Source organism: Apaloderma vittatum, unplaced genomic scaffold (genome assembly GCF_000703405.1).
Source record: "Apaloderma vittatum isolate BGI_N311 unplaced genomic scaffold, ASM70340v1 scaffold12957, whole genome shotgun sequence".
Lineage (NCBI taxonomy): Eukaryota > Metazoa > Chordata > Aves > Trogoniformes > Trogonidae > Apaloderma > Apaloderma vittatum.
In genome coordinates this window covers 37,429-51,234 of record NW_009725771.1, presented here as the reverse complement: position 1 = coordinate 51,234, position 13,806 = coordinate 37,429, and the positions used below count along the sequence as shown (strand labels likewise).

Sequence of the window (13,806 nt, the reverse complement as noted above, 5' to 3'; positions counted from 1 at the left end):
CTAACTATCTTCTGGGCATCTAGGGAAGCACAGATTATGCAAGTAATTGGAAAAATTGAGTTGTGAGCTGCAGGCTCTTCTTCCCTGGGCTCGTTTGTGCCACCTTTGACAAAGGGGAATACAAACACTTGCTATTCTGTAATTTTACCTGATTATCTAGAAACTGCCCAAATCTCTTGTGCTGGGTCCCAGACTCTTCTTAGGCCAAGCGGTGACTTAATTTTGGTGGACCTGAGGGAATTGCGTTTAAGACTGGACGATTCCCAGCTTTACCACGCGCTTGAGATGATCCCGCTCAAGCAGGAGAATTGCTGCAAGATTGCTAAATGACAGCAGTGGGGTCCTCCAAGAGAAATTGTTTATGTCATTCCTATACTTGGTTTCATCTGCAGCAGGCCCTGCTTTTCTTGAGAAACACACCCCTCCCTCCTGCAGCTTTTGTGCCCTGCCCATCGCTTCAAGGGCAAGAGGGAAAGTATGTCTGAAGCTCAGGAAATGGGTGACAAACCTGGGGTGAGAAGAACAGACTGGATGGGGCAAGAGATGATGTTCTGCCCCTCTACCGTCAGAATTAACGTGTTGGCGTAGGGGCTGGTCCTTAAAGCTAAGGCAGCAGAAAGTGCCTTCGCCAGCTCCGAAGCCGCAGCTGTCTGGAGGTTTCTGGGTGTGGAAGTGCAAGTCCTGGCCTGTGTGTTGAGGGGACAGGGAAGCTGTCATGGGAAGATGGATCGGAGCAGACGTGCTCAGGCGTGGGCGTGCGTCGCTCAGCTGTCCGAGCAGCACTGAGACGTGGCTTCCTCACGTATCCAGATACACCTTTCTTCATTCTCTTTCCCCACACCACCCACTGCCTTGTTTGTTTTCTTAACTTCCAGTATTTCTCACAGGGCAAGAGAGCTTCCATACTGTCCCCTGTCGGGAGCTCCTAAATAATGCAGACATCAAGTCAGAATTTAATGCACAAGTAATGAAATTCATAACCTGAGTTTTCTACAGCAGCATTAACTGTGACACAGATTCATCACTGCCGTATCATCATTAAAAGGCAGTGGAATTGCATCAGGGATTGATGTGATCATATGCATGTAAAGATCAAGATACAAAAAGGTGTGATTTATGTAATGTAAGCATAAGCTATAATCCCTTTCCACATGTGGTGTGACAGTTCCTGTTCCCAGAGCAGTGATGGCTTTTAAATTTACTGGGTAAATATATGTGTTTATATGTTTTTATTTATCTCTTTTAAATGTAGTGTTGTCTTAATCTGTCTTTCTCTTTTTTTTTTTTTTTGCATTGAATTATCGTTGTAGTTGAGTCTGCATAATTGTTCGATGTTATTGAAATTCCTTATAATTTTGGAGCCTGAGTGTTGTATGTCAGCACTTTATATTCTCTGTAAGATTCAATAATGGAAGCACTGCTGTGTCTGATGCAGCCCTGGTGAAGACAAATGTAGGAAATATAAAAAGTATACAAAAAGCAAAAAAGTTATTCAGGTTTTATCATTATTATAATGGCTATTGGAATCATAGAAAAAAGGTGACAATGAAAAAAACCCTGTTCTTAGCTTTCAGGATGTGTTAGTTCTCCCCTTCCCACTCTTTAGCGAATTGCATCTGAAGAGAAAGAGGACAGAGCTTGGCCAGTTTGGTGACATGGGCTGACCAGCAGCTGTCCTTCTGGTGGCCTTTGGAGGGGAAGGGACTTCAGGTACAGCTGCAGGAGGGTCTGTGCCAGGGTAGTGCGGGAGCCTGGCTCAGTTCCTGCTGGAGTTATCTCCTGGTCTCTGGGAGCTCTTGGCAGCTGCACCAGAAGCCTGGCCTAAATAACATGTTTGTCTTCCACAAGAAGTTCAGAGCCATTGAGATAAGTAGTTTCTGAGGCTGCCTGTTTGGCAAATTTGTCAATCGGCTCGTAGTGCTATAAGTAAATGGGTCTTTACTACAAAGGCTTATTGCTCTTTGCAGTTGTGTAGGAGTTTACATAATGTAATTTTCTGAGGAGCCCTTTTATCTCCCAGGTACAGCAGCAATTAGGATTTACTTCTGGAGCGGGTGGCAGTTTGGAGCACTCAAAGATGTACGTGTCAGTCCTGGATGTTTTTTCAGTGTGAGAGCCTGTACTTGCGCTCTGCCCTGGGGTCCAGCAAACAAATCAGGGCATTGCTTTTAGGGGAATATTTGTAAAAGGAAGGGAGGTAATCCAACCCACACGCCTCCCCAAAATCTGACTACACTGGTAGCATTGAACCTTCTCAAGAAGGTACCTTTTCAGTCCGCCCTTCCTGGCCACCTTTGAGTCTGTGTTGCTCCACACACCAGGGTTGATGGTGCTCAAGGTTAGGCTTTGATCCAGTGGGCTGCTCAGCATCCCAGCCTTGATCCAGAAAAGCACGTGACTTCAGAGCGAGTCTGTTCACACAGTTAAAGTCAAGTTCATCCTAAAAACATCTGCTGGATCGGAGTCAGAGTTCTTTCTGCTGCAAAGTCAGACCTTTAGTGAGTAAACCACAGCCATTCATCACACGGGGTGTGTGCCTAATGACTTCGTGAAGGAGCAACATTATTCACTGTGTCTACCCCTCATTTTCTGTTACGTAAACTATTTCTGCAGATGCCCTGACTCCACTGCTTCCCTGCCCCACCATTTTCCCATATCACTCTTGATTTTCTCTCAGAAAGGACACTGAAAGGAGAATGAATCCAGCTGTGTCATTCATTGTTGAACAGATATGGTAGCTGTGACTGGATCAACGCCTTTTCTTCCTCCTGAAATGTTCACTGTTTTTCTGCTCTTCTTAATCAGTTATGGTTCACGCGTGCGTAGGAAACAACCGCAGCAGATGCAGAGATGGGCCTGGGGAACCCACAGGGCAAAAGAGCTGGCATGGAGGTAGCTCCGGTCATTTTCCCTTTTTGCTGTGGTTCCCTCCCTACAGCATGGACAGATGGTTTTTTCTGGGGCAGATTGGTACAAATGAGAGTCAGCAGATCTTTGGCCGTCCAGAATCTCCAACCATCCTCATGTGTACCAAGCCTGCCAGCCACACCCTCGGAGTTTAGGACCTTGTTTTAAATAGCTTGAGGTTTTGAATGGAGTGAATGTTAGGATTTATTTTATTTGTCCAATAACATTTAGTCTTTGGGGTGTTTAATATTGACGCAGAGTCTTTAGGGAGAGGGATTGATTTTGCTTGGCTTTGTTGTAAAGCGTATGCATCTGGTTACACTTAAGACGTTAGCTTTAGCTAACAACAAGCCTCTTGATAAAATTCGCAAGTACTGGCAATACTGTGGACACAGGCTTATCTCCTGGGCACGTTTTGTAAAATTAAGCTATTTTCATTAAAAGAACAAAGGGTAGCATGGTGATGGAGCAGCTGTCATATTTTATTACAAAACACAAATATGTGGGAAATCAATTACAGTGCGAGTGCTGCACAATGCATATTTCCAGTAATCCCCCACGGCCGAGGGAAGGTAGAAGGCTGATCTGAGTGCAGGAGCAGATGGCAAGCAACTTCAGATAGCTTCACTGCCATTTTTACTCTTTCAAATGTTTGTGCTTCTCCTTTGATCTTCAGATCTTGAATTTAATGTGTTTCATCTTCTTTCCTTTACCGTTTTCACGTTTAACTTTCCCTTTAAATAACTTGTGCTTGGTGGAGTTTGTATTAGCGTGAGTTTTATTATCTTCTGTACTGAAATTTAAGGAGAGTTGCTGTCTTTTTTTAGCATTGGTCCCATCCAATACAATACAAACTGCATCACTGCAGAGGACTTTGCCATTCACTATCGCAGCCGTAATGATACAGTGAAAAAATCTCACTTACAAAGTTATTGAGACATTTACAGTGCATGTGAAGTTGCAGTAGAATTTCTTAGAGGGTAGATTCATAATGGCTCATCCACAAGTACCTATGGAAGTTTGGTTTCATCATTACCTGTTAAATGTAATTCCTACAGCTAAGTAATAAAACCTACATTAGTATTCACTGTGCATATAACACTTTTATCTCTGCTTAATATAGTTTTTGTTTAAAATAGAAGTATTTTGCAGTGTTTTGAAGTAGAGCAGCAAAAGCAAAATGGGGTGATCGGAATAACCATGTCATCTGTGTCTCTGCTTTTTCTATAGCTGTCAGAAATGATAGGAACAAAAAGAAGAAGGAACCTTCAAAGCAGGAGTCCACAGAAAACTATGAAATGACAGCAGAGTTGGATGACCTCACTGAGAAAATCCGAAAAGCTCACCAGGAAACCTTCCCCTCGCTCTGCCAGCTGGGAAAATACACTACGGTAAGTCTGGCTTGTGACATGTACATTCTGGATTTGCCTAGATGATGTGAGTTTTGCAGTAGAGGCATCAGGTTATTTTAAATAGATGCAGAAGTAGATGCACTCCTTGCACCTCCTAAGCTGTGGGAAAACAGAGGTATGCATGCAAATGTGTGCTGAAAAAAAAAATTACATCTAAGTGTAAGCGTTACTTAGCGGCACTGGGAGAGACTGTCTGAAGGACTAATCCACTCAAGAGACGAGCTCGTAGTCCGTGAGTCAATTACATGCCATCATTCATTAGAAATTTCTGGCTTCCAAAGATGTGATCCCTGCTCGTGCGTCAGCAGATTGCAACTTTGCAGGTGTAGAGAGTTCTTAAACGCTGCTGGATTACTGGTGACATTCCCAAAGCTACCAAGGTCAGGAAGAATACGAAATATCTAAATAAACCGGTTTCCAAAATGCTCATTTGCGGTTTATTCCTCTTCCAGTCTACCGAAATAACACAAAGCAGCAAAAACTTCTGTTGCTTTTAGAAATAAAAAATCAGTCCTCCACCAAGAAGTTCAGTACTATGGGAATTTCTCCAGAGGGTGTGTCAGGAAAATAATTCTTTTCTATATGTCTACATGTTGCTAAATACAGGGAAGATCAATTACATTTATTGATTTCAGAGAGAAAATTCAATGTCAAATTTGCAAGTGGAGTAATGAACCAGATGCTAAAAAGTAACTGTTAGACAATGTTTAGAGTCTTGTTGGTTTTGCTGGGTCTGGTCTTGCTGTCAGTTGTAGCAGCACTGGCTGTTTCAGAGGGTTGTGCAGAAGGTCCTGAAGTAGTTGAGCGTCCACCTTTGCTGCCGAGACCAGGAGTTCAGCAGTGGCATGGCTGGGGCAAGGAGACACCTGCTTCCGTGGTCCTTGTCCTACAGCCCCAGCTGGAGATCTGAGACCAAGCCTCAGAGGCCAGGTGAAATCCCTCTTATTGCTGGAGTGCCCTCTGTTTTGAGTAAATGCTCCTCTGCTGAAGCAAATGTTAAATCTCTCAAAGAGTGATCTAGGCAAATCCCTGCATGGCATCAGTGTTCGCTGTTTCCGTGAGCAGGATGCTTTTTTTATGGCACACTCATCTAGTTACAAAGCGCAGTGTTCAAAACTCTCAGATCTAGGTGTAAGACTGTGTTTAAGTGCTGGAAAAGCAAGCACACGTGGCGTGATGTTAGAAAAAAAAAACATGGTTTTTTCATGTTGCTGCGAGTACTTCCATAAACATTTTTCACATTTCATTTTGAGACCTACGTAAAATGCTTAGTACCAGGGAAGGTGCCTGTCCCCCACATGCTTCTCTGGTGCTAGCCCAGTTCAGGTGAGATGTAGGCGAAACATTGAGTGTAGGCATGCTGGTAAATACTGCACAGGCAGACCCCCGGGCACTAGCGCAGTGTGCGAGGCTGGAAGCTCAAGAACAGCTGGTGACGTAACCGAAGGCAAAGCTGGAGACGGCGGGATCTGTAGCATGCGTTTTCAAAAAAATTCCTGCGTTAATGCTCTCCACCCCTTCTCTCAGCACGTGCGGTCGTATCCTCGTCTCTGGAGTGAACAATTCTTCCAAACAGGCTGCCGCCCTCCTGCAAACCCAAGAGCACTTCTGAATGAGTGTGAAAAAACTCCTCCCAGTTCAAAGAGTTTATGCCACATAGAAGAGGTGTTTGTATGTATGCAGCTGGGACGCCTAGCCAGGCTGTTGCTCACAGGCTGCCTTGCGAATAAATGGCCTGGGTATCCCAGAATAACGGTGTGTCGGCATCCCTCCCGACGTGCGCGTTGGTCCGTACTCCCGTTACCTCTGAGATTGAAGAGCACACTGTGGCCAGTGTGGTGGTACCTTGTACCGCTGCCAAAGGTTCTGGAGGGTTGAGAGGTGAACCTGGGCACCTATGTGCTTGCATTATGTGTCGGATACTTAAGTAGCACTGGTATTTTAGCTCTTGAAATCTTACAGGTGGGTGAAATTGGAGAGGGTCTTGTCGCGTATCGTACCCACTCCTGTACTGATGCCTTTGTCCTTGGGTTCCTGCCGACCAGCTTATGTTCCTGTTGGAATTTCAGAGCCCTGATGGAGAGCTCCTGGATCTAAGGGATGAGCGGATGAATCTGGTGTGCCTATGGGTCCCACGTATCCACAACCTGACCACATGTTTTCTGAGGCTGGATGTTGGTCATTCATATTTCAGGCCAGATCGACAGATTGAGGAAAGAGATTTCTTGCTCTTGTGGAGGTCTGCAGTGGTTAACTGCACGTGGCCAAGTCCCTGCTGCTTTGTCATGGTTTGCTGCTATACAAGATGCAATAACAAAATTACACTGGAGGAGTTATTTTTGGCTTACCTTGAATCTTTGAGAGCAATACTTCAACAGCTGTGTCAAAACTAATAGCAGCCATGCTAAACACTTGTCTTCTTGCTGCATTCTCATAGTCTCTGTGTGAAATGCAGGGTATTTAAATCTCTCATCTGGCTAAAATCTGCAGACCACTCCAGCTTTTCAGGTAGGAGTTCAGTGTTAAGAGGTCAGTTTTAGGAACACTGTCTCTGCCCAGCTCTGGAAGGGACAGAGTGCTGCTGGGGCTGGAGGAGGGGTCATCCTCATCTCCAGCTGTCCGTCATTGGCACAGGAGCAGGGGAGAAGCCTTTTGGCGACAGTGGAGGATCCAGGCGGATCTGGGAGGTCGGAAGGTGTGCATGCTGGTCTGAGGAGAACAGCGTCGGTGCTTAGGCGACACCACCAGCTGCTGATCAAGCAGCAGGGCTTGGACCATAATCTTTCCTTTTGAGAAAAATGAAATAGACTCCAGAAGTCAAAAAAAAAAGGAGCACACAGTCCTTTATCTAAATGCTGAGTCCGAGGGGAGTTTGAAGCCTGTGCAACTCTACTTTTCTTGATAGTAACAAGCTAGATAGAAGGTCGCCACCAGTCCTGTGGCACGCTCACACTGCAGAGAATGCAGATTGCCTTTGTAACCTTGCAGTTTTTTATTTAATTCTTTAAGCGAGAAGTGGGAGAGAGTGTATTGAATTTATGTGCATTCACTTGAATTTCATGAGCTTTGCACTTGCGTACCAGTAGACCCGGTGGATGGAAGAAACTGTTCTGCAAGTGCGGCCTCTGTGCACCTTCAGTTATGGGCTCATTCATACTGATTTAAAACATGAAAGAACAAAGAATTTAGAGTATAAGAGAGTGGAGTAAAAAAGACCTTGCAAAGATACAGTCATAAAAAACCAAAATCTGTTCAGATATTTGGCTTGCCTATCTGGCTCCTCTTGCTCTTGAGCACTGCAGCCTGTGCTTCCCAGAGGGAAAGGTTATGTGGTGATTTTTTTCCCCCCATTGTGTATTTTTATCTGGACAAAAATGGTTTTGGAGAAGCATTTTCAATTACGGGGTTTTTATATATCCGTCTGCTCTTTAAAAAGAAAAAATGTTGCAATCTGCAATAATTACCATACTTTGCATAGTTAATAAAAGTCTACTTAAAATAATGGGAGAATAGCACTTGTATTAAATTCCCTGGGTCATTTGACTTAACAGTTGCATTTGGTGGGCAGTGGGAAGTGTAGTTTTGCCGATGATGAGAATCAGCAAGCTGTTTAAACATAATGGATTTCAAAAGTCCATCATAAATAGATCTGTTTTATCACTGTCATCCAGGTAAGAGAGAGTGCCTTAGTAATTTCTCTGGAGATGTCATACTTTATAGTATAATTGAGTGTAACTATACTGCTTGTCCCACGAGACTGGTATTATTTGTAAGTCTACAGCTGTGTTACATCCAGCCGCGTGATAAAGGGAGGATAAACCAGAAAATAATTTTGACTGCGAGCCCTTGCTGCGGGTTCTCCTGGGTTGCCCTTGGCTGGCTGGAAGCACAGAGGTTTGTCATTTCAGCGGCATTTGGGCTTTTGGAACTGCCGGTCTTAGAAGTTACATGGCTATTGTTCTGTACCATTGCAGAGGTGTGTGTGTGTGTATATATATGGAGATATGTATCTATCTCCTGATTCTGGGACTGAGCAGAGATGTGTGCTGTGGTCCTCGGCGAACTTGCCGGAGCTCAGAGTGCATTGCCGCTTTTACTAAAGAGGCATAGCAAGTGTTCCTGATTAGGGCAGAGTGCCCCTGTGAGCCTTGTTTCCTTTGTAAAGTGGATTTTAAAGACGGCAGGGATTCTGCTGCTGTGTGTGTTTCTGTGAGTACCTCATCCCGTATCGTTAATGTGGAGATGGAGCAGCAATGAAAAAACAAAATGATGGAAAAAATGGGATCAATTTATGTGGCAAAAATGGCTGTTTAATTGGATTTCATAGCAAGGTTGGGCTTTTCCGCTGATAAAGATGCCACCAGGGTGTATTACAGTATTGTTCCACCATATGTGCGCTGGTGCATAGGCCTGAAAAACATGCAAGACTGCTCCTGGAAAAGACACCCAAAAAACTGCTTTGGTGAAATAGTGAGGAAAAGTCATAGCGTCTGCATCTTTTTCACAGCGTGGTTATAGGACCTCCCCAGGCAAATTTAATCAGAGTTTCTAACATGCATTTTATTAACCCTGTGTTTTATTGTTCAACCTATACTTTGATAACTGAGTCAGTTTTACATATTCAGAAATGCTGCTAAAAAGCTGTTTTCCGTGACACTTGCAACTACGCTCGTTACCAAATAAAATGTTAAAATTCTTCCCATTTGTAGCATTTCGGAGATAATGCATAAACCACACTAGCTCCAGTGCTGAGGAATCTGGCACTCAGCATAATAAAGCACTTGGATATTTTGTATTTTATTAACTGCCCCTTCCCTTCAGTTTGCATAATAGTGAGTTAGATTTACATTTGTTAAGATGGCCGTGCATTACTCTTAATAGAAGACATGTCAAACTTCCCGTTGCCGGGACTGCAGCGTGATAAAGTAACCTCATATGATACTGATGAAGATTTCGTTCACACTTGCTGGTTTCATGCAACGTCTTTTTTTCCAGATGGATACCCTATTGTAAAATGATTTCCTGCTTTAGGCTCTGCTTTGTGTAGCTCTCTGCTATGCCATCTTTCTATGAACTGGATAAACTGCCTATTAAATTTAATTACAGCCTGAATGACTGCACATCTTGATCTTATTTTTCCTCCAATGTACTGTATTTCACCAAGGTCCTTGAGGATGAAATAAAATAAATCTGAGGGATGCATACTCCAGTAGCTGAAAGAAATGTTTCAAAGGGCATTACAATGACTGTTAACCCATTAGTTTTGGACCATTTTGAAGGCAATTCTTTAGGCTTAGGATTATAAAGACATTTTCTCCTGTCTTTTCTTCTGTCATTTTAGAAACCAAAGCAAGATAGAGGAAGGCCCCAGAATAAAATTTCAAATAGAAATTATGAAGTTAATTTCTTATCCCTTAAAAAGAGTGGGAGCAGAGAAGAACACGTATGCATCGTCAAACCGTTTGGCCTGGTTAGCTTTTTTTTTTTCTTTTCAATAAGGGCCTAATGTTATTATTTCTGGCTCGAATCTCCACCCTGCTGCAAGTGAAGGATGGATGTCAAGCTGGCAGCACCCTTGGGAGCCGTCAGGACTTTCCCCTTCGTGACTGAGGGCACTCGTGGCGTCTGCCCAAGTAGCCCTAGGAGGGGGTGACAGAGCATCACAGCCAGGCTGAGCTCACCCCACATGCCCTCATCGACCTCTTCAGGCCCTGTGTCCTTCCCATGACCCAGAGAAAGCTGGTGGCTGGAGGTTTCCGAGGAGGTGGGCATCCTTACCATCAGCAGCGACGGTGGCAGGGTCTTCCCACAGAGAGGCTTCCTCCAAGACAGTGCTATCTGTGTAAATTGAATGCTTGTTGATGGCTGTTTGTCTGCCATGCCCGTGAGACTTTCAGGTTGAGAGTCCTCTCATCTGACTTTAATCTTGAAGTTAATTTGACATTTTAACTCCAGACAGCTGATCACATCGCCTTCCCTTGCAGCTGGGGGGAAAGCTGCCATCAGAAAGGATTTTCCTTCACCTGCCTTAAGTACCTACCTGGAGTGGGTGAGACCTTTTTTGGAGATATCTCCATCTTTCCTGGTTAGTCAACAAGCTCAGATGAGACATGGGAGAGTGACACGCTGCCTTTGTTTTTTCTGTGGTTGCAGCACAGCACGTTTTGCAAATTGCTTACCAGCGTGTTTTTACAGGTAGCATTCCTCTCGCAGTGGAGATGTAAAATCCCTCTTGTGCAGATGCCGAGGGCAGCTGCAGCACTCGATGAACTTGGTGGCTCATGAATTAGTGGGGCGGGACCGTTACGCTGGCTGCATCCCAAGCAGCGTTGGATCAAATGCTGGCAAAATTCAAACATGCTGCGTGATGGGGAAGGAGGAGAGAGGCCTCGGGTATTTCAGAGCTCTGTCGTTACCTGTTTCTTGTCACCCCATGAGATTAAGGGACAGGTTGGAAACAACTGATGAAGTCTCCCCATCACACCGTGTTTTGTTGGTCTAGCATCAAATAGATCAGAGAAACTTTTGAGTCAGGCTGTTCTTGGTTGACATGTTTAACTTTTTCACAGGTTAAGTGGTTATTCCAAATGAATGAAAACATGCATTTAATCACAAATTTAACATGGATTTGCTACGCATACTAGCAAATTACAGGCTTTTGGGTTAAGATACGTGAATATATGGAAACAGTCTCTGAAAGATACAGCTGCAGTGTCCCTGTAACACTTCAAATGGTAGGTGCATGTTGGATGCACGGTCAAAGAAGCCTCTAACATTCATCAGCACACATGGTATTTTTCCTGACGTCGTGTAAAGAAGTGTTTTTTCACTCATGGGACACTGTAGTACGAGAATGCTGTAAAACTCTTGCAGAGCCACAGAGCAGATAAATTAAGTAGAACTAATTTGCTAAGACCTTAAGTATGTGGAAGTATGTTCCAAATATTGTGCTGCTTTTTCCAGATGAGGATCCAATATTTTTGTTCCACTGTTCATTTATATTTTCTGGGGTACAACTATAAATTGTCTCTTTCAATGCACTGATTATATAATGGCAAGGAAGAATAATGACAGTGGCATTTGGAAATGTTTAAGTTCATTTGTATTCCATGTACAGATGGCCTCTGCAATCGTAAGTAACAGAGAAATATCCAAGGAATTTTCAAGCGATTAATCCAAGTTTAAAACCAGCATCATCCCAACAGCAAGCTGCAGAAAATGCCTGGAATGTTAATAGAAAGTACTTCTGGAAGAAATACTTGTTGTTTCTTTCCCTTGAAAACCATTTACTGAAAGGGATGTTGTTGATTTATGGTGCCTTCTCTCTGTCTTTCCAGAACTCCAGCGCAGATCATCGGGTTCGACTGGACCTCGGGCTTTGGGACAAATTCAGCGAACTTGCAACAAAGTGCATTATTAAAATAGTGGAATTTGCAAAGCGATTGCCAGGCTTCACAAGTTTGACCATTGCAGACCAGATAACTCTACTTAAAGCAGCCTGCCTGGATATACTGGTATGTATTTCTAACATCATTGTTACTCTCCTAATGTATTTTCTGTTCTTCTTTCTGCTGTAATTGATAGGGAGAGGGGGTCAAATACTGCCCCAGCCTTATGATTGCAAAATTGAACTTACCGAGTAGTCTGGTATGGTCATGAATGGACTCTAGCATGGCTACAGTCATGTTATATGGGATGAACGTGCTTTTCAAAATAAGTCTTTATAGGTTGTGAATTTCAGTATAGCTGCAAGAAGGGCATAGTTTGGTGTTGTGGCACTAGCTTCAAATATGGAATCATAGAATCATACAGTGGTTTGGGTTGGAAGGGAGCTTAAAGATCATCAAGTTCCAACCCCCCTGCCATGGACAGGGATGCCTCCCACTAGACCGGATTGCTTAAGGCTCCATCCAGCCTGGCCTTGAACACTTCCAGGGAGGGAGCTTCTTTGGAACTTTGGAAAAATTTCCTTATTGTTAACACTGCTGAGAGAGAGATCTGATTCTCCTTCCTTCCTTCTTCCTCCTCCTTCCAAAACATAATGCTGTGTATAAAGGATAGAGTCCTGCTGTACAACATTTCAGGAACGTGCTGTACCTGTCGTCATGAGATAATTTGAGGAACAGGATAGGAGTCTTCAGTGTGAGGGTTCTGCAGATTATGGAGGGGTAACTGGTGTGCCTGAAGGCCAGCAGGTGCAAGCCTCTGGCACACTGCTCCCCCCGTTTTCACCAGTGCTGCGGGCACCCATGGAAGTGGACATTGTAATGGACTCTGTGCATATTTTAGCTAAATGTAATTTAATTTTAAATAGGCAAGTGTGCAACCTGCAGCAGGGAACTGTGCAGGTGGATAGGGTTTTTCTGCAGACCTTGTGCTGCCATTGTGTCAAAGCAAGCTGTCTTCCCTCCCTTTGTCTCTGGTTGTTTCTGTCACGCTGACCTTCAGAAGAGCCCTCTGGGATTTCAGCATTTCTTTATCAAGACCTTAGAGGTCTTCAGGCTCTTAGCGGTAAACATGCTTCTTATTGTCGCTCATAGCAATAATTTTCAGTAAAAGAGTATTTTCAGTGTGTTTTAAACATATTTTACATGTTTTCTTCTTAGCAAAAACCTTCAGGTCTTCATTGAGTCGAGCATAGCCAAGAAGCCCCTTGTAGGATAGCTACTGCAGATACATTTTTTGACATGGCAGAGGAGTTTAAACTAGGGAATTTGAAGTTGAAGTAATTAATCTTGGAATTTCTAGAAGTGCATTGCTTCAAACAGGATCATATTGAGGAGGACGTTAACTGCTGTGACCTTTTCCTCTTGTTTTGTCAAAAGCTGTTTTGAAGAATCGCATCTGGAGGACATTGATGAAGGAGAGGTGGGAGAGGGAAGGGATATCGTTCTCCAGCCTATAAGAAAAGGGAAAGTTGAGGTTGCCCTGCCGTGCTCGAGATTCACCTCTCCTTGTCCCCTTCATCCAGGTGCTCATTCAGACTTGACCATCTCACCATTATTGTGTGTGGTCCCTCCGCAGGGCAGGGCCAGTTGTTACCAGTTGCACACCTGCTGTCGCCAGCTCTGTCCCAATAAGACACAGTCTCTTTCCCCTTACATCGAAAGGCACACAGCTATGCCCTTGGCTCAAGTGCAGTTTGCCAGAGGGGTGGGCACGGGAACTGCTTTGCGCTTTGCTGTTGTAACCAGTAACTAACGGTTAATACAGAAACTACCTGAAAATGGCAGGGAGGAGTCAGGATATAGTGAAAATCTGCGCATCCAAACTCTTTACCCCTAAAAATTCAGCTTATAAGCTGGCACCCCCTATTTGTTGCTGCCATGCCCCAGCTCCGTAGCTGCTGGTAGAAAAGCACACCCTGATTCTGTCATCACTCGGGATCCCGCGAGCTCCTGGCACGCTCTGTTGGGGCAGCAGGTGGGAGCTTGCCCTGGGGACCTGCACAGCCCCTGCTGCGCGGGGTCCCCCTGCAGCTCCCACC

The 13,806-nt window shown here is 44.2% G+C and overlaps 1 protein-coding gene across 2 annotated transcripts in view; it reads left to right on the top strand.

Moving 5' to 3' along the window:
- Window positions 1-13,806, top strand: part of RARB (retinoic acid receptor, beta) — a 68,731-nt gene that overhangs the window by 44,244 nt on the left and 10,681 nt on the right. For both annotated transcript variants that reach the window (XM_009873031.1, XM_009873032.1), the window contains exons 3-4: window positions 4,138-4,298; window positions 11,657-11,833. In XM_009873031.1, the coding sequence (XP_009871333.1) occupies window positions 4,138-4,298; window positions 11,657-11,833 (338 nt within the window). The remainder of the gene's footprint in view (window positions 1-4,137; window positions 4,299-11,656; window positions 11,834-13,806) is intronic.